At 49.9% G+C, this 23126-nt stretch overlaps 1 protein-coding gene across 5 annotated transcripts; it reads left to right on the forward strand.

Moving 5' to 3' along the window:
- Positions 1-88: 88 nt before the first annotated feature.
- Positions 89-22620, forward strand: Trim3 (tripartite motif containing 3). Of its 5 annotated transcripts, none has more exons than XM_048427664.3 (12): positions 89-237; positions 7488-7653; positions 13437-13668; positions 13823-13992; positions 14188-14368; positions 14923-15655; positions 15821-15924; positions 19924-20091; positions 20271-20439; positions 20667-20737; positions 21823-21963; positions 22058-22620. In XM_048427664.3, exons 2-12 carry the CDS (start codon positions 7523-7525, stop codon positions 22208-22210), a joined length of 2253 nt encoding a protein of 750 aa, XP_048283621.2. In that variant the 5' UTR covers positions 89-237; positions 7488-7522; the 3' UTR covers positions 22211-22620. The 5 variants fall into 5 exon arrangements, with proteins under 5 accessions (XP_048283621.2, XP_048283620.2, XP_048283618.2 ...); XM_048427663.3 differs by having other exon boundaries at positions 108-263; XM_048427661.3 differs by lacking the exon at positions 89-237 and adding an exon at positions 2747-2892.
- Positions 22621-23126: the final 506 nt, after the last annotated feature.

Raw genomic sequence — 23126 nt, forward strand, 5'->3', positions numbered from 1 at the left:
CTTCAGCTCCTGAGTCGCCCCCTCCCCCGGCCGGTCCGCAGCCCCGCCCCGGCCCCTCCCTCCGGCCTGTGCGACGGGTCCGGCGGCGGCGCCGGCGCGGGGACAGGCGGAGGCGCGGGACGTGGGGCGGCGCCGCGGGCAGGGACGGGCGGACGGGCGCTGGCAGCGGGGGCAGCGCCGCGGGCCGCTCCGAGTGGCTGCAGTCCCGGCCTTGCCCTCCCATCCTGCTCCCACGCCGTGAGTGCGCCGCGCGGGCCCCCAGGGTGCGTTTGGTTCCCCTGTGTGTCGGGGTCCGGGTCCGGGTGCTAGCGGCGGTGTGTCTATCGGAGCGTCTGTGGGTGGGGGCGCGGATGCTTTTCAAAAGCTGTTCCAGTCTCTGTCCACGTGAGGCGTGTCCGTGTCTGTGAGAGCAGTGGGGGGATTCTTTGGGCTGTGGCTGCTCACGTGAGGTCCATGTTTGCGGGCTGTGCGGTGGGGGGAGGCGCGGGTGGATGGGTGATGGTTCCTTTTAGGAGCGCGGGTTTTGGGAGCCTGTGTGTGTTGGCGGAGGGTACCGAATGCTGCGGCCGATGGTGGTGTGTGGTGGGTGGGGTTGCTGATTTGCACTCTGGAATCTTGTGGCCCCGCTTGACCGAAGGGTTCCTTTCTCCCTAGTACAGACGCCTCCACCCCTGCTCCCTTTTCCGTCCTCCGTGGGCTCCAAGAAGCCCACCAGTCAGGATGGAGGACATCCTTCCTCCGCTGCGGGCACTGTTTGCTGGACAGGAAGCTTCCTGCAGAGGCTGTTTCTTGTAGGAAAGGACCCCTCTAGTTCTCCCTCAGCCTGGGCTCCGCCTGGAGGACTCCGAGCCCCTCCCTAGTTCCCACCACCTTCCTCCTTGACTTGGTTTCAGAACCTGGGTCGCAAACCTGCAGGGAACAGATGGTTGCAGATTGGAAGGGCAGGCTGCACCCCAGGGAGGTCAATATGACTAAAAGCAGGCCCTGTGCATGTTCCTGGTGTGGGAGTCCAGTATGGACCACAAACAAACAAACAAAAACCAGGACTTGCCCCAGAGGGGAGATGAATCCGAAATTTCAGGGTGGGTGCAGTGGTTATCTTTACAGGTCCCTCCAGCCATACTGGGCAGCACATCGGTGCCTGTCTCCTAAGCAGGGCTCTCGTTTGCTGCAGAATGCGAATGGGAGCTGCAGGCCTGACAGGTGCCCTACCTCTCTTGGCTTGGAAGCCTCTAGTGAGAGAGCACCTACTGTCTCATGCTGTGGGAAAGCTACCTTATGCTAAATGGAGGTCTCTCTCCTTGGAACTTTGTTCCTTTGTCTTGTTACTGCTTTTGATTTTGCTTCTCTTTGCTGAAAGGAACCTGCAGCGCTTAAACATAACTCCTGTCACCAGCGTTTATTGAGGACTTTCTATATGGTAGTTACCGACCCAGCTGCTTAGGAGACAGTGGCATTTCTGCTAATAGAACTTGAGGTAAAAGGACCATAGTTAAGATAGTAGCGCCTGTGTCCAGAAAACACGATTGCAGTACAGAAAGAAGAGTGCAGAGAGTTGATGCCATGGGTGACTTAAACTCAGACAACATTTATTTTGGAAAGCAAGGGGAGGGGCAGCCTGTGAGCATGCTCTAACATGCTTAGCTTTGTGATGGAAATTAGCAATCAAATCATCAAGCTAGTTTGAGATGGGATTTATCTGTGGGCACATTGCAGTCTGTAAGAGTCTTTAATTTGAAAGGGAGCCTCTGGAATCTCAGATTTTGAGAACAAGAAAACCCTCTCCCTCCCATTTTACAAATATGGGTCTGGGGTAGGAAGTTGCTTAGACTTACCTTGTGTAATGAAGTTAGTGACAGGACTAGATCCTAAATTTCATGACCTTAAAAAACGGCGGTGGCACACATGCCTTTAATCCCAGTACTTGGGAGGCAGAGGCAGGCAGATCTCTGATTTCGAGGCCAACCTGGTCTACAGTGAAAATTCAAGGACAACCAGGACTACACAGAGAAATCCTGTCTTGAGAAACTAAAAAAAGAAAAAAAGAAAAAAGAAAAATTGATTAAAATCGAATTCCATCACTTTTTCCCATCCTTTTCCTCCCTCCTAGTGACCCTCCTTCCTACCCCTCCCATACCCTCCTCTCAAATTGATAGCCTCCTTTTCTTTGGTTATTGTTACATATGTTGCACAAGTGTAGGGTCATGGGGACCCCAGCCCCAATGATACATCTTTCCACTTTTTAAACTTGAGGACATTTTTGCATCAGAGTTGAGATTCCTAGGGTCCTGACTGATGTGGCGTGGTGGATGGTGGTGCCTGTTATGAAAAGGAGAAGCACAGCAGGAAGACAAGGTCTGGAGGAAATCAGTTCCTTTTGGACTATTTCTGTTAGTCATCCAGGCTGAGATGTCCAAAAATGCAATGAGATATACAGGTCTGGGAGTCTTTCAGAACAAGGCTTTAGGGTTAGACCCTCATGCAAATTCAGGTTGTAGGAAATAATGAGATTACATAAACAGAGAAGAGACCCTGAGTCAAAACCCCACAAGGAATGGGCAGTGGGAGCAGCCAGTGCAATGAGTGGGGTATTTAGACCAGTGGGTCATAAAGTCATGTGGTTTAGGTGCTGCCCGTTTGAGGCTTACCCTCTTACACTCTTATTCTGTTTGTAAATGTTTCATATTTCCGTTCTTTTATTCAGTTTTCCCAAGGCACCTATCAAACTCATGTTTGTCCCGCAAGGTCCAGCTCAAGCACCCCTTCCTCTGGAAGCCTTTTATTCTCCACCAAGCTAGATACTTCCTGCCCTAGCAGTTTGAACTTGTCAATATCATGGCTCTTATCACATGGTCATCATGTATCTACATGTCAGTTTCCCACAGGAGAAAGGTAGGGAGCCACTTGACCTAACTTTGTGTCTCTAGAATGTGTCCAGGGACATTTATTTGATTGAATGATCTATGGACCTACTCCAACAGGCATTGGGGTGGGGGTGGGGGTTAGTGATGTGAATTTCATCGCTTTCCTTTCCTGGGAAGGAAAGGGTTGCTCAGGTTTAAGGGCTTTTCCTCATCCATTGTTGTTACCTTTCCTTTGGAGAAAGCCCAGAGGCTACAGCCTACAGACATTTGTTATTTTTCTGAGCCTCAAATGGTCAAATACACCTAAAGGCTAGTGAGTAGGAGTGAATCATTTTAGCAAGTGAGCCTAGCCAGTTCCCTCCACCCATACACACCTCAGCAATGTCTGTGCTCACCTCCAGTTCACAGCTGTGGAAGTCCTGTGCACTGGGAACCTAGTATGATTGGAGAAGAGTGTCATGGGGGAGACTGAATGTTTGAGAATTTGGAGAACCTGAAAAGCTTTGGAACCTATTTTCCCCTATATGTCAAGGATCCCATTTATTCAGCACTAGCTGTCTTTGTTCACCATCAGCTCCTTGGCTCTTGGCATCTGACTGCTCCATCTCCCAGAAAGTACACTACTTGAAGCTAGAGCAGCATCTTTGGGGGTTTTAACTGATGGGGCCTCTGATGCTTCACAGTGAGGATCACTGCTTTGATGGCGAGGCCTCTTCTCCCTTTGCCTCCAGACAGCTTGCCTCCTCTGACATTCCTGTCTCTGATTCCTTCCCACTCTTCTTTGCAGATTTTATATTCTAAGCCTTTATGTTAAATGTTGGCGTGCACAGGGGCTAAGTTGTAGGCTCTCCTTTCTCACTCTGCTCTGGTGTCATCCACTTCCTTGTGGCTTCAGGAATATCCCTACACCAAAGAAATCTAAACCCATGTCTTCTCTTTCCTACTTTCCAACTGACAGCCGGACTGCTCCACTTGAGTCATTGTGTTAAGCACTGGACTTGGCACCTTGTCATCCAAAGTCTTCTAGTGTCCAAGCTAGAAAACTAGCAACCATTTCTAATCCTTTCTCCTACCCCGACTCTTCATTTAGCACCAACTAGTTACCAGATTCTACTGGTTTCTCCCTGTGCAAACTAGTCCAGCCTCCCCTGGCAGCTACCATCTTTAAGTCAGCCTCTTAAACTTCACTCTTGACCCCTGTATTTTCCACATGGCATTCAAAGAATCTACTTTTGTCATTCTGGGCTTAACCTCCCCCTCCCTCCACCACCAAACTTTTCCTTTGCACTTTGGATAAAGCCTTAATCCCCTAGCAGGGAAGGGGGTAAAGTCTAAAGTCCTTAATAAGGGCAACAAAGCATTGTGTGGTGTGGACCCTGCTTAGCTCATGTGTTAGCCCTCTCCTGCCACAGTGGATAATGCAGCTCCCAGAGACAGAAGGCACCACGTGCTCTATAGCTTGCCCATCCTCAGTCTCCATTCCTCTGGGCCTATCTGTGCCTAGGGAACTTTGTGCTTCGAGCAGTCACGTTCCCCTATCACGTTCATCACCACACTGCATTGCAGAAATCTGTTTATTTGATTGTGGGATCCATGAAAGCTCAGCTGTGTTCATTTACCTTCGTATCCCTGCAGAGGTGTCCAGTGAATTCTGAATGGGGATGAAGTGCCTTTAGGATTGAGCCAGAAAGGATATGGGTGGGATACGGCACAAAGACACCCACGAAGGAGGATACAACCTAGCTTTGTGTCCAGGGTCCTCCAAGTGTCTACGGTGATAGATAGTCCACTTGAGTCTGAGCCTGTTGGACTCTGTCTAGAACAGAACGGTGACCCAGGAGCAGGAAGACCCCAGGAAATCAATGAGTCAATCTAGCGAACCCTAGATCGAAGCTGGGGTATGGCCACAGCAGAAGTGATGTCCTGTGAATCTGAGTGGAAAGCTGAAACAGGAAGGGGAAGAGAGGGAGGAGCTGTTGGTCCCTGGATGTAGCCCAATTCCCGCCTCTGTGACAGGCTGGAAGATCCCCTGGGTTTAGAGAGGGGTGGAGCCTAATGTCCAGCTGCCCCAGCCAGGCTCAGCAGGCCTTCCCACTTACAGTTTCAAGCTTGAGTCTGTCTTCAGCCCCCCCTCTTCTGTCGTCTAGCTGCCCTCCGTCTTATGGTGTCCCCCAAATGCCAGTACTCACATCAGGAGAGAATTTTCTCAGGCAAGTCCTTCCTTGCCTTCCCACACCCAGCAGCAAATCCACTCAGGACAAATGCACTTTAGCCCTCTTACTGTCCCCAAACCTGGAGAGCACTCTGGGCTGTCATTCTTCTATTGCCTTTAAGATGCCTGTGGTGCATCCGGCTGGGCATAGCAGCGGTGATCTGGTCCTACTCACTGCCTATTTTTCAGCTTCTTCCGGGGTGTTCCTGTCATGGATTATCTACATCTGCTCTGTTAACTTCACACAGTCGCGCATCACTCTGGCCTGGTTTCTGCCCTAACCACTCCATCAGCCAACCATAGTGAGCACGTCTAGTCTTTAACCGATTTCACCCCCCATCACTCTCCACTTTCTGTCCCAAAGTGCTCTATCATCCAGTCATTGCTTTAAGGGTCATTAATATGCCAATGATTCCAAATCAATAACAAGCCCAGACTGAGCTCCTGTATTTTGCTTCTTCCTTAATGGCTCCACCTGGACATCATGTATATAGTTCAAACTTAGCGCACCTGGACCAGCATGACCCCGACAGCCCCTTATTAGCCGTTTCTGTCTTTCGTGGTCTTGAATTCACTCCTCTGAGAAACAGGGGAGTTGTTATCAATGCCCCTCTTTCCTCTGGCATCTAGAGCATGACACTGTCCTCATTCAGCCTTTCTGCCTTTAGCTCTGTAACACTGTGCTACCTGAAGAACTGGGGTAACTTCCTTACTAGCCCTCCTCACCCCATTCTGGCTTCCATTTCTCTGCAATTGTCATCATACCAAAAGAGTGTCTTGGTTTGTTTTCATTTATTTGTAAATTGCTTCATCCCTTTGCCTGTCTTAGGATAAAGTAGTATTCAGTGTTCTTGTTGTTATTCACTTTGCTTTAAGCACATAGTCCATTTAAGTACGAGCCTTCTCCCAAGAATGTGCATTTCCTTTTGCTTCAGGCCTCTCCCCGGAGAAATGTTTCTACCAATACCGCATCGTTCCTACCAGTACCCCCCACTTCTCTGCTTGCAGAGCCCTTTGTGATCACTCAGTAAAGAGCTTATTTCCTCCTCACATTTTTCTTCATAGTACTCCTTGCTACCTTTGGCCAATTATGTATTTACTTGTTACTTATAATACTTTCTTCTTATTATTTGTTTTTGAGACATGATCTCTCTACATAGCTCTGACTGTCCTGGAACTCATTATGGCCTCAAACTCACAGGGACCTACCTGCCTCTGCCTCCCAAGTGCTGGGATTAAAGCCTCTAACCCAGCTACTTATAATACTTTTTAATCCGCTATCACTTCCCCGCCTTTGCTCAGACATTTCCAGTGTCTCTGCACAGTAGGCATTTAGTAAATAAATATTTCAAATTAATCATCAGATCCAGTAAAGATAGATCATTCTTAACCAGACTCCTTGCTAAGCCCTTGAAATGGAGAGGTAACATAGTATGCCTGCTTTCAAGAATACTGCATATGAAGGGAGCAGAGAAGTAACAGAGTCGTAGGATGGGGTAAGGTCTAGGGTGGAGGAAATACAGGGACTTGAGGGACAGGTAGCACCCAACCCAGACTGTGGGAAGTCCCAACGGACCTTCCTAAAGGAAGTGACATTTACATGAAAACCAGGCAAGGGCATGAGAGTACCTCAGGCAGAAGGGGCAGAATGTGTAACTACAGAAACAAAGAGAACATGGAGTTTTCTAGGACTGGAAACCATTATGAGAGATCATAGACTGTGAGGCCAGAGATTGAGTGGGAGGTATGGACAAGGTATTGTTCAGCCTTTTGGCCCAGTTTAAAGGCTGTATCCTCTGGACAGTGGAGAACCATTGAAGGAATTTAAAACGAGCAATGGTGGGGTCAAATCTCTGTTCAGAAAAGTCACAGTGGTTAGAAGGGGTGGTGGATGGGATGGCACAGTTACTGCATTCCAGTAGAGAGTCCAGGTCTGCGTGAGATGGGAGCAACAGCTTGGGTTTGGCAGAAAGGAATGCTTGGGGATCAGTCTCAATACTGATTGGTGTGGCAAAGAGTGCAACCCCAGGAGAGGGGCTACCTGAAGTGATTCTTGGAGACTGGTTGGAGGTGCTGAGCAGAAAAGAGTTGGGGTGTCGGTGAATAAGCTATTCCTGTACTGTGACTTGTACCCTCTCAGACTTTTAGAATTAGAAACTGAGGTTTGAAGAACGATCCAGAATCACCAAGATGGTAAAAGAGGGGCTTCAAAATACAGTGTAACCCTAAATCTGCGCTCTGAAATAATGCCATGCTCAGGAGTCACTCAGCCTGTGCGCTTCACCCTGATCTTCCAGCCACCACCTTGTCCTGTCCCTGGCAAGGAAGAAAGGGGCACATTTCTCTGCAGGAGATCGGGTGGGGAGAGGGAATGCTGGCCTCCCTGCTGTTGACTATTTCTCTGTACACAGGCTGGTGTGAGTGGCAGGAGCCATCTGTGGTCACCATGGCAAAGAGGGAGGACAGTCCTGGCCCGGAGGTACAGCCAATGGACAAGCAGTTTCTGGTGTGCAGTATCTGCCTGGATCGGTACCGGTGCCCCAAAGTTCTGCCTTGTCTACATACCTTCTGTGAAAGGTGAGGGGAGCTACCAGAGAGGGACAAGGACCCTGCAGGGCCTCTTATCCCCCGAGGGAAAAGCGTGTTATAAATAAAGGGAATGGGCACACGTGGGAGGGAAGGACAAGTGCGTCCCATCGTGCAGGAGATAAGGATTTGCTTGCAATAAGCAATGAGAGAACCAGGAACTCTGAATACTGGGCCAGAGTGTTACCGGATCACAGAGCAGCCAGAGGAGAAATCTTATAGACCAGCACTGGAGCCAGTATAGTTTGTGACTGATGGAAGGGTGGAAATATGAAGTTAGGTGTGTTCTTCCCTTCCTCTTCTGAGGCACTAAGTGAAAGGCAGCCCTTCCCAGCTTCTAGGCTTCCATTGATTGTGTTTTCATTCTGCTAATATTTCTTTGCTGAGTAACTACTATGTGTCAGACCCTATATGAGTCATTGAGTACTCACCGAGGAGCAGAACTACAGACAGGATTTTGTTTTATTTATTTATTGAGACAAGATCTCACTGTATAACCCTTGATAGCATGAAATTCACTATATAGAGCAGGTTGGCCTTGAACTCACAGACATCCACCTGCCTCTGCCTCCCAAGTGCCTGAGACTGAAGGCATGCACCACCATACCCATCCCTATAGACACGATCTTCATGCTTAAAGGGTCTGTAGTAAAGTGAGAGAGGTAGCAATCAAATAATCATAGAGCTGGATTGTTAGACCCACAGTGGTCCTTTGCATCCAGAGATGAACAGGAGTTAGGCAGGTAAAGGGAATTTAAGAGCAGACTACGCAGAATGGAAAGCTCAACAAGGCCATGTAGCCTGGGGAACGTGCTGGATGAGGGGCCTGTGAGAAGCCCTGTGTAGCTGGAACAGAGTGAGTGATTAGAAGTGGCCTGGGATGAAACTGGATAGGGAGGTGGACTCGGTACGTCCATTGGGAAATTTGTCTTTCCTGATCGCCACTCAAGGCCTTTGTGTGGTTTTCTTCATGATCACATTGTATTTTTGGCAACATCTGTCTGGCCTCATAGCTCATGGCTATATCTTAGATGACCTAGTCCCCGGGTCTTCTCGACAGAGTCTCTCCAAACCTTCCTTCTATCCCCTGTTTCTTCTAAATCTGATCCTGCTTTCCTGGCAACCCTGCTCTTCAAGATTCCAGCTTTACCATCATCTCCATTTATCAGTGAGCAAAGATCTCAGCCTTCCTGCCCACTCAAATTCTCCCATCATCCTGGGACCCCCACTACCCACTTATGTCTCGGTTCCTAATGCTGCCCTGGACATCATCTGCCGTCTGAATAACAGTCCCTCCCTCACCATCAGTGCAAGTTCCCAGGTGACAGATGACAGACTAGTACTTCTGTGACCTTCCAGTCTTCCTCCTCTAGCTCCTGTCACCTGCTACTGCTGTGCCACCTTTGACTCAGTCGAAAGCCTAACCTCCTCCCTCTCCTCCCATGTACCACTTCGGCCCAGGCTTCCCTCTCTTTTCTCTCCATCTTTGGCTCTACAGCTGATCATCTAACTGTTCCTAGCCCACTTCCCTCACACCTTTGTCCTTTTCTAAGGCCATGCCATAGAATTTTAGTGCTGTAACTGGATGCCTCTGCACTTGGTTCTATGCCCAGATTACTGAGCATTCTTGGGGGAAATCAGTGACTGTTTACAGTTGGCCATGGACTTTCTACTTGATTTACATGTATTGATTTACTTAAGATATTTTTTCACTTGTTCGTGAGTGCTGTATGAGTGGGTTCCTTTTTCAGCTGTGTAAGTCCACATACATTCATGTAGAGACCAGAGGAAGATTCCCAAGTGTCTTTCTGTATTGTTGTCTGCCTTACTGTCTTGAAACAGGATCTTTCACTGAGCTGGAAGCTCATTGTTTGGTTAGGTTGGTTGATCAGTGGGCTTCTGGAATCTGCTGCCTCCACCCTGCAACGCTGGAGTTCTAGGAACATCAGCTATACCTGACTTTTTGTGCGGGTGTTGGAGATTCAAACTCAAGCCTTCATTGCTTGCACAAGTGCTGTTACCCACTGAAACATCCTCCCAGCTCCAAGAGATACATTGTTCCCATTTTAGAGATAAGGAAACTAAGCTTGAGCCATTAAGTTATTAAGTACATAGCCAAGACTCCGCAGCATATAAATAACTGAAGGATGTAAGGAGAGAAGGGTGCTGGCTGAGGAAGCAACGGATCTGGGTGTGATGGAATACACTTTAATTTCCATCACCTTGGAGGCTAGAGGGACTATGTAGTGAGACTGTCTCAAAGGGAAAGAATAAAAAGTAACCAAAAAGGATGTAAACAGAGTAGAAAAGCAGAAAAGAAGCCAGTGTGTGCTGATGAGTGAGGCAGGAGAGGAGGAGGTGGAATCAAAGTCTCTTGTACCCAGGCTGGTGTGGTACAGGTGAGCCTCTTGTCTCAGTCTCCCGAGTGTTGTGATTACAGGTGTGTGACATCATGTCTGACTTAATTAGATTTTTAAAATTTGATTGTTTTTATTTATTTTTTGTTTTTTATTTCCCAACAAAAGTTTCCCTTCCCTGCCTCTCCTTCCAGTTCTTCATTCTACCTCACCTCCCATTCTCTCCTCCTCTGTTCCTTTTCAGATACGGTGAGTCTCCCTTCTGTGGCTGACAGCCAGCCGTGGTAGATCAAGTTGCAGTGAGACTAGGCATCTCCTCTCCTACAACTAGTGAGATCTATAAATGTAGCATATAGGCCCTCTGCATATATGTTTAAAAAATTTAAGGTTCACTAGTTGTATGAAGAATAAATATTAAAGAACCAAGGGAAGAAACAAAACCGTTTGGAAATTAAGGCAATCCAAGGATGTTTGACAAACAGGAGGGAGTTGTCCATCACTTACAAGGTGCATTGTGGAAACAGCTAGGAGAGAGGGATGAGAGCCAGCAGGGACAGACTGGGACAGATTTCAGAGTCCATGAAGTGACAGTTGATGAGATGTGGGTGGCAGTGGGAGGGAGCAGGGAATGGACAGATGAGGTGGAGGGAAGGAAAGGTTCTTGGTGGTAAGACACTAAGCATGAAGAAACCATGCTGGAGGAGGGTCATCCGGTAGATGTCAGAGCCACTGAGGAAGATGCCAGAATGTGAGGGGGCGGGAGGGTATGACAGAAGAGCTGGGTTAGGAAAAGAACTTCGATAAATGGAGAAACAGCTCGAAGGTCAGTGGACGCAGTAGCAAGATGGTGTGGTATAGGCAGAAGAGAAGCTTCAGAAGAGCTGCAGACACATTAAATATTCTAGATGGGAAGATGGAGGGCTCAGCCCCACCGTCTGGCCCTAAGGAATGTGGAGCATGAAACAAAAACCACTCTACTGGGAGGGATCTTAAGGAGAAGTAGGTCACAGAGAAACCAGTTAGTATTTGTAAAGCACTTAAAATCATTCTGGACACAATGTTGTCACATTTTAATTAAGAACCAAAGTATGGGAAGAGCCTAAGGTACAGGACATTTGCACCGTGGGTATCTTCCTTCCATAGATTCATGATCTCCAAGCACAGTTGCCTTCAGTCTGGTGTCTGTCTCTAGTAGTCTTTGTCCTCTCCCTCCCTCTGGTGACTAATCCCGGCCACCACCATCCCTCACTCCTCCCTTTTTCACTCTGTGGTTGATCCTGCCTCAGGCAAGTTAGACACCCTTATTCTGACTCTGACCCATGCTCCTCTAAAGCTGCTCTTCTTGTGTTCCTTCCCTCCATCAAAAGACGGGGTCCATGCCTCCCCTTTAGGCCCAGCGCGTCCCTCTCCTGGCTTCCTAGCCTCCCCCATCGCCCATTCTCTACTGCGAACTTCAGCTTGAAAATAAGTGGGACTGTGGTGTGGCTCAGTGCTAGGTTGGGTAAATGGTAAAACCTACCCCTTATTAGCACAGAGAAGCTATTTTCTTGTCCCCTGCAGCACCAGCGAGTTCTTCAAGCCCCTTCCCGCTCAATACCCAGCCTCCCCGCCACTCTCCAACTGGTATCACTCAGACTTTTCTCCCGCTGCTGTTGCCATCGGTGTTACCTTCCCAGAGAAGTCTCCTCATGTTTGCCAAGTGCAGTGGGCACTTCCCACCCTAGTGACTCATTCCCTCCTTCTGTGCGCTCCTTGCTGCCCCGACACTCTTCTCCCGCATGTTCATCCTTGCTGAGTTCTCTGTCCCGGGTTCTCTCCCCGACCACTGTCCACATCTTCTCTGATCTCATCCTCTCTCTTGGCTGCTGAGGCCGTCTGAATGTTGATGTCCCCTGTCTCTGTCTCCTGCCCCCCCTCAGTGCTGTTCTCTGTGTTTCTTTTTGTGATTTATGTCACCATCGTTCTCTTGGATGCCTAGGCTAGGAGGCCAGAAGCCAATTAAGAATGGTCTCCCTCACTCCTCATACCTACTCATCATTGCTGGCTTCCCCCTTCTTTTTGTTTTTCTCTTATTCCCTAAATTTACTCTACCACCACCCCTGCTGGGCCTCATTACATAGCCCAGGCTGGCCTTGAAATTGAGCCAGGCCTCTTACTCAGTCTCCATAGTGATGGAACGACAGGCATGTGCTGACACACCTGGCCATGGTTCTTCAGTATGTTCTCACCCATAGCCTGAATCCAGGTCTATCTCTCCTCCTCCCTGGAATAGTGTGAGTCTGTTGGTTAAGCACAGGGCTGCTTTACATCTAAAACCAGGCTCCAATGCTCCAATCCATTAGCTTGATTACTCTGACCATTTACCCTTCATGCGCTTCTTCTCGTACAAAGTACAAAGCGTAGCACCCAGCACTATGTCCTTCTGGCGTCATGTAGCTACTGCTGCTGCCGCTGCTACCGCTGCTGCTCCCACAGCCGCTGCCTCTGTAGCTGCTGCTGCTGGGGTCCACTGCCAGGCTCCTCCACCTTCTCTTCTGATTCCTTGCTGTCCCCTTCATGCTAACATACTTTATGTACACTCCTCCCTCTCCTTCCACCTTTCTCTGCTTGGCCTAACAATTATTTCTCCACATATTTCCTTCCCATCACCTCTGAAGCCTCTTCTGGCCTCCTCGCCACCCACCTGAGCCACACGCATTTCCTCATGACCACATCTACTATGCCCTTTATGCATTGTGCTTTAGTGGGCCAGACACTTTACATTTAATCCTCCTGACATGAAATCGGGCCTTTTACATTTAATCCTCATGCAATTGAATTCCATACTGTCTCCATCTTATAAGGGAAGAGACCTTGGCTTGTGAAAGTAACTTGTTAGGGTCACACAGTGGATTGGGTCCCTGGCCAGGGAATTGAACCAAGGCACAGTAACTCAAGGACCAACGTCCTTACTCTTTAAACTCTAATTCTCTGTGTGTTTTCCCTCTGAAGACTAGAACTATTTTAAAAGCTGGTACTGCATTTTATTTTTTATCCCCAGAGCTTGGCACAAATTTGGCAAGAATAAGCAGTCAGTAAATGTTTAATGAGTTAGGAGGGCAGGAGAAGCAGGAGGAGGGCTTGTTACATATTTTCTTGAGGAGACTTGGTAAACACCTGTGAAAGGTGAGCCTGTGTTTGTTCAAGTGGAGGAATGCAGACTTGTCTTTTCTTAGATAGACCACGAATGTATTTCTGCTTCGTTCTCAGGGGCCTTTTAACACTTGCATGCCAATGAGGCCTCTGTGTATGTATGTACGCTCCACACAAAAGTTTCAAAATGAAATATTAATGGCACATCTGTGTGAAAAGGGTTAGGCACCTCTGAGGGTGCTTGTGTTCCCCCCACCACTTTGACTCTCCCTTCTCCTTGCCCAGATGCCTCCAGAACTATATCCCTGCTCAGAGTCTGACACTGTCCTGTCCAGTGTGCCGGCAGACTTCCATCCTCCCAGAACAGGGTGTCTCAGCCCTGCAGAACAACTTCTTCATCAGCAGCCTGATGGAGGCCATGCAGCAGGCACCTGATGGGGCCCACGACCCTGAAGACCCCCACCCCCTCAGCGCAGTGGCTGGCCGCCCTCTCTCCTGCCCCAACCATGAAGGCAAGGTGGGCCCAAGCGAGGCCCAGTGAGGCCAGGATTTGGGGTGGGAGGAGAAGGAGAGGTGATAAGGGTAGGGTGGCCGTGGGTGGGGTGTTGACAGGGGTAAAGAGGGCCGAAGGGGGGGGACAAAGAAGTGTAGTGTCTGGCTGTTCCTCATAGGAGCCCTTGTCCCGCCAGACGATGGAGTTTTACTGTGAGGCTTGTGAGACGGCCATGTGTGGTGAGTGCCGCGCAGGGGAGCACCGGGAGCACGGCACCGTGCTGCTGCGCGACGTGGTAGAGCAGCACAAGGCAGCCCTGCAGCGCCAGCTTGAGGCTGTGCGTGGCCGGTAGGCATCTTCAGGGGAGCAGGGGCTTGGCAGGGGCTCTGGGGAGGGAAAAGAAAGGGCCTGGGAAGGGCAAGAATAGAAGGCTCTAGAAGGTCGAATAGGGGTTCTCCCAGAGGGCAATAGTGAGACTGTGTTGAGAAGGACTGATCTGGACGCCCTCCAGCGGTCCTGGTATGAGACGTCTCACCTCTGCAGATTGCCGCAGCTCTCCGCAGCTATCGCCTTAGTCGGGGGCATCAGCCAACAGCTGCAGGAGCGCAAGGCAGAGGCCCTGGCCCAGATAAGTGCAGCCTTTGAGGACCTGGAACAAGCCCTGCAGCAGCGCAAGCAGGCTCTGGTCAGCGACTTGGAGAGCATTTGTGGGGCCAAGCAGAAGGTGCGTCGGGTCATCCTTGCCAACCATAGTCTGTCATGAGATGCTCTTTTGCCTCCATTGTCCATTTAAGGTTTCCTTTTCTCCAGCCTGTTCTGCCTGTCCACATGGCCTGTCATTGTCCACCTGGTCCATCACCACTGTGGTCCTCTGCCTCCCTGTCCACCTGGTCTATCACTGCTGTGGTCCTCTGCCTCCCTGTCCACCTGGTCTGTCACTGCTGTGGTCCTCTGCCTCCCTGTCCACCTGGTCTATCACCGCTGAGGTCCTCTGCCTCCCTGTCCACCTGGTCTATCACTGCTGTGGTCCTCTGCCTCCCTGTCCACCTGGTCTATCACTGCTGTGGTCCTCTGCCTCCCTGTCCACACGGTCCGTCACTGCTGTGGTCCTCTGCTTCCCTGTCCACACGGTCCGTCACTGCTGTGGTCCTCTGCCTCCCTGTCCACCTGCATCTATGTGTATTTCTTTCCTGCCATGATACTACAAGCTCATCAGTAACCACAGCAGCTCCATTTTGGCCAGTCTGCACTCCCACTCAATCTCCTCTTCTTCAACAGGTGTTGCAGACACAGTTAGACACACTGCGCCAGGGTCAGGAACACATTGGCAGTAGCTGCAGCTTTGCGGAGCAGGCCCTGAGACTGGGCTCTGCCCCTGAGGTATTGCTGGTGAGAAAGCACATGCGAGAGAGGCTGGCCGCACTGGCGGCTCAGGCCTTCCCAGAAAGGCCGCATGAGAATGCACAGCTGGAACTGGTCCTGGAAGTCGATGGGTTGAGGAGATCGGTACTCAATCTGGGTGCACTGCTCACTACCAGTGCCACTGCACACGAGACAGTGGCCACGGGCGAGGGCCTGCGCCAGGCGCTCGTGGGCCAGCCTGCTTCACTCACCGTCACCACCAAAGACAAAGATGGGCGGCTGGTGCGCACAGGCAGCGCAGAGCTGTGTGCAGAGATCACTGGGCCTGACGGCACATGCCTCGCAGTGCCAGTGGTGGACCACAAAAATGGCACCTATGAGCTGGTGTACACTGCGCGCACAGAAGGTGACCTGCTCCTCTCAGTGCTGCTCTATGGACAGCCGGTTCGTGGCAGCCCTTTCCGTGTGCGTGCCCTGCGACCCGGGGACCTGCCACCTTCCCCAGACGATGTGAAGCGCCGGGTCAAGTCTCCCGGTGGTCCTGGCAGCCACGTGCGCCAGAAGGCAGTGCGTAGGCCCAGTTCCATGTACAGCACTGGTGGCAAACGGAAGGACAACCCAATTGAGGATGAACTCGTCTTCCGTGTTGGTAGGGAGGCCAAGCACGGAGCCAAATGAAGGTTGGGGGGAGGGCCTGATGGGAGCCTAAGGAAGGATGGTGGAGGCTGGCTCAGGCAGGGGCTCAGTGAGGTGGGAAGAGAGGTTCAGACTGATCTCAGTTAATTGGTGTTTTCCTTCTTCCTCTTGCCCACAGGCAGCCGTGGAAGGGAGAAAGGTGAATTCACTAATTTACAAGGTGTGTCTGCTGCGAGCAGTGGCCGCATAGTGGTAGCAGACAGCAACAACCAGTGCATTCAGGTAAGCCTCTTTGCCTAGCTCCTTTGCTCCCAGAGAGGATTTGCACACCACAGCCTTCAGCTCACCTCCTGAAGATGAAACCAACAACTAGAACCATCTTTAAAGAGCCATGACTCTGAGCCCCTCTTGCCCACCCAGGACCGTCAGTCAGAGCCAGGGTTCTTGTGCTTTGTTGCCGTTCCTTCCCAGGCCATGCTGAGGCCGTGTAAGCTCCTCCATTGGCTCCTTCCTTTCTCCTCTCTGTCTTTTCTTGAACCATCTGCTGGCTAGTCTACTTAACTTGCAGGTCTGCCCTTCCCCACTATCTTCCAGCATACCAGCCTGGCTCCAGGGTTTGTTATCTGCCTGAAGAATGCAGCCATCCAGTTGTCATCAGCTAGAGGGTGGCACACAACCTCAAGTGGTTCTATACCTGCTTTTCTTTTCCTTGTGCCTCACACAACTGATTCAGGCATCAGTCATGCTCAATGTTCATGCTCTCTGATGTACTGCGAGCTCTATGCTACAACCAGGAAAGATGGCTACCCTTTATATCTCTTGCAGAAAGCCCCGATCCTAGCACAGTGAATGTGAATGTGGCACATAGCGTAGTGATTGAATGCTTGGGTTCTGAAACCAGACACCTCAGTTGGAATCCTGGCTCTCCCTGTACTAGCAAGTCATGTGACCCCTTGGCACTGTAGTTAACTCAAGTGTAAAATTAGGAAAAGCATTTCTCGGGATTGTTGGGAGTATTAAATGGTGTAATGCAGTATACCTAACACCTAGCTGTTGTTAGAAATGTCATTGTCCAGGTATAGACTATAAACAAAGGCAAGGGGATGGGAAAGAGCTGGAGCGGGTAGTTCACATCCCATCCTGGCTGCAAGAAGCTTGCTATCAGGAACTTGGAGAGGCCGAGGTCAGATTGTAAATGGTTTGGGAAGTGATTCTATGGAATTTTGGGTTTACCCTGTGGGATTAGCTACTGTGCACCTCAGCTCTTAGAAATGTACACCGTAACGCAAAGATCCTTACTTTAAAACACCTGCACCTTCAGATTTCCTGACCCTGCTTGAACATCCTTGTTACGAGTCCAGTTCTGCCTTGGCGCTCCACTCCACCTCGCGGAAACCCTTGCAGCCAGTCTCAGACAGCCGCTCAAAACAGGTCACTGTTTTGCTTAGGGTAGAGGACCGGAGAAGACAAGGAAGGGATTTGGACCGGCCTAGATGATGGAGGGGAGATGTGCTTGGGAGTTCTGGGGTAATGATGGGATTCTACTCAGCATCACCTCCCACCTCCTTCTTCTTTATTCCCTTTACGCCAGACATGCTTTCTAGCACAGAGGTTGAGATTTGGAACACCTGCCCTGTTCACACACACAGCAGCTGGTGCTGCTGGCCCTCTGGCAAGGGGTTGTGGGAGAGGCCTGGCATAGTCCTCTCTTCGAACATCCGAACATCCACTACTCTGTTACAGTCCTGGCTTCTCTTAATTCCAAGTCTACCCTGATATCATATCTGCTGGAAACCTGTTCTTGGATTCCAAAGCCGAGTGTTTCCGTCTCTTACTCTGGACGCCTCAGGAGTGATGTAGGGTGAGCTCACATCTATAGGATGTGTCTCCCCTACTTTGCTCATGAGGCTTGAGGGTCCTTGTGAGCTTGTCTTATAGTGCAAGGTATCACCCTACTGAAAGAACACACATGCCCAACAACAAGAAAATGCTTTATGATTTTGAGCAAGCAATTTAATTTGTAAACAACTGGCACTGTGTTATTGTCATAGTGCAAGCATTTCTCTTTCTCTGCAGGCAGCATGCAGATCACATTCTTCTCTGTCTTCCACGGCCCATTGCTGTGGGAGTTTTCTTTTTTCTGGGTTGGTTCATTATTTTTACCAGATTTATCTTTTTGTTGTTGTCATTTTCTGTTAAGATCCTTGAAGTCAGAGATCTACTTAATGTCACCATGGTATAGGAGAGAGGTGTAGGGGCCAAAATGAGAGCCAGCAAATTCTAGTGCTGGGAAGGAAATAGTGTAACAACTTTTACTGAGTAGCAGATGCCGTGGGATAAGGGCCTGGGGTGGAGAATGGAGAGACTTGGTGGGCAGGGTCAGTGGCGTTCCCATTAAGAAGCAGGCCCCATTTTAAGTTAATGAGTTCACTTCTATCCCTATTGAGTTTTGAGGTTGCTGTGTGGCATTCAAATGGATCTGTTCATTGAGACTAGGCCTGAGATTGAACTGGAGGATTCTTTTGTTGGTTGAATGCATCCTCAATGCCAGAAGCCTTACACAACTGAAAATGCAGCGGCAGACAAAGCTGATACAGCACCAACTCCTAACTGGGCTTGTGTCCTTAGAAGGGGCGGACCACAGGTCCTCAGCCACAGGGTGACAGCTGTTAAGAAGAAAGCTGTAAAATGTGTACTGTAGGCCCTAACTTTACATGTATGTACTGACGTGAAGAAAGTGGGAACTCCGAAGAAGTGACCTGGAAACTTCGGAGCTCTCAAGATAAATAGGAGTTGGCCAGTTCTGATAGGGGTTCGTGAGCAAGGGTGGGGAAAATGAGGCTTTCGAAACCCTCCCCACTGTTGAGTCTGCACTGAAGCTGCCAGAGTGGGAGACGGCTGGTGGACTACCTCACTGCTGGTCCTTTTAGTCCATTCCTTACCCTGTGGTACTTCCTTTCTCCTGACAATTTTGACTTTCCATAAGACTAGTGCAGAACCCAAGTGCTATACTAATTGACCAGGCTTGCTGCAAGGTCATGTCAGGAGAACGTGATGTGCTGTGGTAGGATGGGTCTGGAGGACTTCTCCCTGGTTGGCCCTGCCTGTGAAAGGGAGAGTGGAGCTGAACTGAATATCGAGCTTAAGGCATGGAACCTGGGCTCTCTGTGCTAGCTTCTTGGCTCTGATCCATCCTGTCTCCCCAGAGGCTGTAACAAAATGGAGTGTATGAGAATTACGCAACGGGTGATAGAGCTGTCAAATTAGCTTAAGAGGAAAAGAAGATTAAAAGAGACGTTTTAGGATGAAGAGATCTTAGCATCTTGAGAGGCTAAGGCGCAGGAGTAGGAGAAGGAGAGATTGAAAGATTCATCCCAGGGCACTGGAGAGATGGCTCAGCGGTTAAGAGTACCTGCTGCTCTTCCAGAGGACCAGGATTTGATTCTCAGCAACTACATGGCAGTTCACAAGTGTCTTATTACTCTAATTTCAGGGGATCTAGTGCCCTCTCCTGGCCTCCATGGACACCTGGCGCTGGTGGTTTACAGAGATGTGTGCAGGCAAATAAATACTCATACACATAAAATAAAAACCTTAAAACAAAGTTCTGTCCAGAAGAAAGGCTCCCTTGTCAGCCCATAAACCGAAGGGAACTGGACTCTCTCCGTACCTACCCTTTTCCACGCTGCTGTGAAGTTCTGTTGTTTTCCTCCTGTGATTCTTTTTGAACCCATCTGCTTCCCTCTCGACTGTTTCCTTGGTACAAACCATCATTCTTTCTCATCTGGATTCCTGCTACACCTCCTTCCAGTCCTGACTCTTTCCAGTTAGAATACTTTTGTAAAAGCAGATCTGTCACTTCTCTGGTCATAAATTTTCAGTGGCTCCTCATTCTACCCAGGGTAAAATGTGATTCCTATTCACTACTCCATCTGCACTAGCAAGGTCCTCAGGCAGGGTTCGTGCTAGCTGGACTCCATACTTTTCAAAGATTGTTCTTGCTAGTTCTTGCTATAACCGGCATCTTTGTAGGGGTTTGCTCACATATCACCTTCCCCACCGTCCCTTGGTTCCTCTTGTGTCCTCACTCTCCCCTCCATATCCCTACTGTAAGTCCTCTAAGGTCTCTTTTGCGTGGTTCCTCTGTGCCCCTGGCATGGTGTCAGCAAGTGCTTGTGGAATGACTGAATAAATGGGATCTTACTAGGACCCAGCTCCCTTTCCTCTGTACCCACAGTGTTTCCCCTCCTCGCTGCTCCCCCCCTTGCTCCTCTACTCCAGGTTTTCTCCAATGAGGGCCAGTTCAAGTTCCGATTTGGGGTGCGTGGGCGCTCACCTGGGCAACTACAGCGTCCTACAGGTGTGGCAGTGGACACCAATGGAGACATTATTGTGGCAGACTATGACAACCGTTGGGTCAGCATCTTCTCCCCTGAGGGCAAGTTCAAGGTGAGAACCTTGCTGTTGCTGTGCTCTGAACCCCTGGTGACCTGCTCCACTGACCACGCTAGGTCAGGGCCTAAAATGCTCTTTCACCAGCTCAAGGTTCTGCTTTGCTACCAGGCCAGGAATTAACTCTCTGTTGTACTAGTCAGGATGAAGTCCCTTATGGTATGCCCTTCCTATAGACCAAGATTGGAGCTGGCCGCCTCATGGGGCCCAAAGGAGTGGCTGTGGACCGAAATGGACATATCATTGTGGTGGACAACAAATCCTGCTGTGTCTTCACCTTCCAGCCCAATGGCAAGCTGGTTGGGCGTTTTGGAGGCCGTGGGGCCACTGACCGCCACTTTGCAGGTATGAGAGAACAACCCCAAGGTCCAACCTGTGATACTTGAGTTCCACGGAATTTCCCAGGGTCCTTTAGCTATAAAGGCCCCTTCTATATCTTGACTCCAATTCCCCTTTCCTAATATCTAGTTCCAACCCTCCAGAGGCAGGGTATCTCGCCCTGCCCAGACATCCTACCCTTCTCTGACTGAGTGCCTCAGCTTAATTCATTAAGACCCGCTTTCTATTTCCAGGGCCCCACTTTGTGGCTGTAAACAACAAGAATGAGATTGTAGTAACGGATTTCCATAACCATTCAGTGAAGGTCAGTGCCCTCGCTCCATGGTCACTGTCCCAGTGACCCTTCCCCTTCAAAAAACTCCTTCCTCCCTTCCCGCCTTCTCCCAAGCCCCTTTGCAATCCTTCATTGAACCAATAAACATTTATGGCATGGTGACTTTGTCCCAGGCACTGTGCTAGAAGCTGGGGATTCAGTGCTGAGTAAAACAAACCCATTCCCTGTCTTCTTGGTTAGAGTCTGTCAGGGACGAGAAGACAATCGGGAAATTACAATCGGAAGTGATAGATTCTGGGATGGATGCAGGGAACTGTGGGAGGAACAGGGGAAGGCCTGAAACACCGGACAAAGGATGCAGAGGCAGTCAGGTGTAGTGATACACACCAGTAATCCCAGCACTTAGAGGTAAGGCAAAAGGTCAGGAGTTCAGGGTCATCCTCGTCTATGTGGTGAGTTCAAGGACCACCTGGGGTTCAGGATACACTATTTTAAAAAGGACAGGAAAAGACCATGGAAGTCAGTACCATTTATGATGTGCTCTGGAAACCATGGGTAATTCACACTAGGTATGTTGGTGCAAGGTGAGGATGACGCCTGTGTCTCTGTGAAGGGGCTGCCTGTGTCCCTGTGAAGAGGCTGTCTCCCTTTTTAAAAGCTATGAGGAGTGCTTGAGGGATTTCAGATAGGGTGTGATGAACCCCTGCTCATCTTAAAAGGGCCCCAATGACTAGGGCTATGCTAGAGGCCGTGATCTGGATGAGAAATGCTGGGAGCCTGATCGTTGGCACAGCATAGCAGTGTTTATGAGGGACAGACAGAGCCAGGGACATGCTCATTTGTTTGCTGTCCAGCTGAGAAGGTGGAGTCAAGAACCAGGTATGGCCACTGCAGCCATGGCAGCAGGGCGGTAGCAGTGTTGAGACAGAGAAATGGGAGGTGCCGCCTTCCCAGGGAAATGTCTGATGGGCAGTGGGATACTGTGTGTGGTCCCTGAAAAGAATGTATGGGCTAAGCTGCAGATCTGGGAATTCTCCCTGGAGCTCCCCCACCCTCCATGGCCTTGCCCTCTGCCTGAGGTCAGGACCCCAGTCCCTAACCGCTTCCCCCACCAGGTGTACAACGCTGACGGAGAGTTCCTCTTCAAATTTGGCTCACACGGCGAGGGCAATGGACAGTTCAATGCCCCCACGGGCGTAGCTGTGGATTCCAATGGGAACATCATTGTGGCCGACTGGGGCAACAGCCGAATCCAGGTGAGTAGGGCCCAGAGCTGACCTGAGTGTAGCTTCCTGCTGAGCCTCTTCTCTGCCTGACTGTGCTCTGCTTCCGTTCTTACTTCTTTCCCAGGTATTCGACAGTTCTGGCTCCTTCCTGTCCTATATCAACACCTCTGCGGAGCCACTGTATGGCCCTCAGGGCTTGGCATTGACCTCGGATGGCCACGTGGTAGTGGCTGATGCTGGCAACCACTGTTTTAAGGCCTATCGCTACCTCCAGTAGCTGCACAAGGCTCGGCTCATGGAAGGACAGACATAGGGGTGATTGGACAAGAGGGTCTGGCTAAGAGGTGGGCCAGACCCAGCAGCACTGAATGTGGGCTGTGGGCATGGGTGTGCCCAGTGCCCTTCCCTGCCTCCCCAACCCCACGGTTGCACTTTATTTATTCGGTTCTTGCTTTGGTGACTGGGTGGGCCTGGACTGGTCCCAAGGATGTGTACAGAGCTTCACCCTACCCCATTTACACACCCCCTCTAACACCCTCAGTCTGCTCTCTGCCCCCCCCCAGCCTGGGGCCAGAACAACCTCTTACTTCATAATGGAAGTCCCTCTGGTTGTCTCCCTGCCACCCCATACACACTGACAGAGACAGCAATACCCCACCCTGTACTAAATAAATGTGTTTGCCAAGGTGTTTTTGCTAGGTTCTTGAGGGTTGGGTCTCTGAAGGGTTGGGGTGTTGGTGTCTATTTTGAACTAAAAAGCAATAGGGCAGACAGGCAAAGGACACAGTTTCTACAACAAGTGGTGATTTATTTATTTATTTATTTAAGACAGGGTTTCTTTGTGAAACGGTCCTGGCTGTCCGGGAACTCACTCTGTAGACTAGACCAGGCTGGCCTTGAACTCACAGAGATTCACTTGCCTCTATCTACTGAGTACTGGGATTAAAGGTGTGCGTCACCTTTAATCTGACTGCTTGACTCAAGTGGTGAAATTTTTAAAGAATATTTGTAATTGTTTTGTTTTAAATATTTATTTAATTCTATTAATATGGTATTGTATTTATATGACTGTGTACTACATGAATACAGTGTCTGTGGAGGCCAGAAGAGAGGGTTAGGTCCCCTGGATCTGGAGTTAGAGGTGGTTGTTAGCTATCATGTAAGGGCTAGGAACCAAACCTAGATCCTACAAG

Source organism: Myodes glareolus, chromosome 7 (genome assembly GCF_982192425.1).
Source record: "Myodes glareolus chromosome 7, mMyoGla1.1, whole genome shotgun sequence".
In the NCBI taxonomy this organism is placed as follows: Eukaryota; Metazoa; Chordata; class Mammalia; order Rodentia; family Cricetidae; genus Myodes; species Myodes glareolus.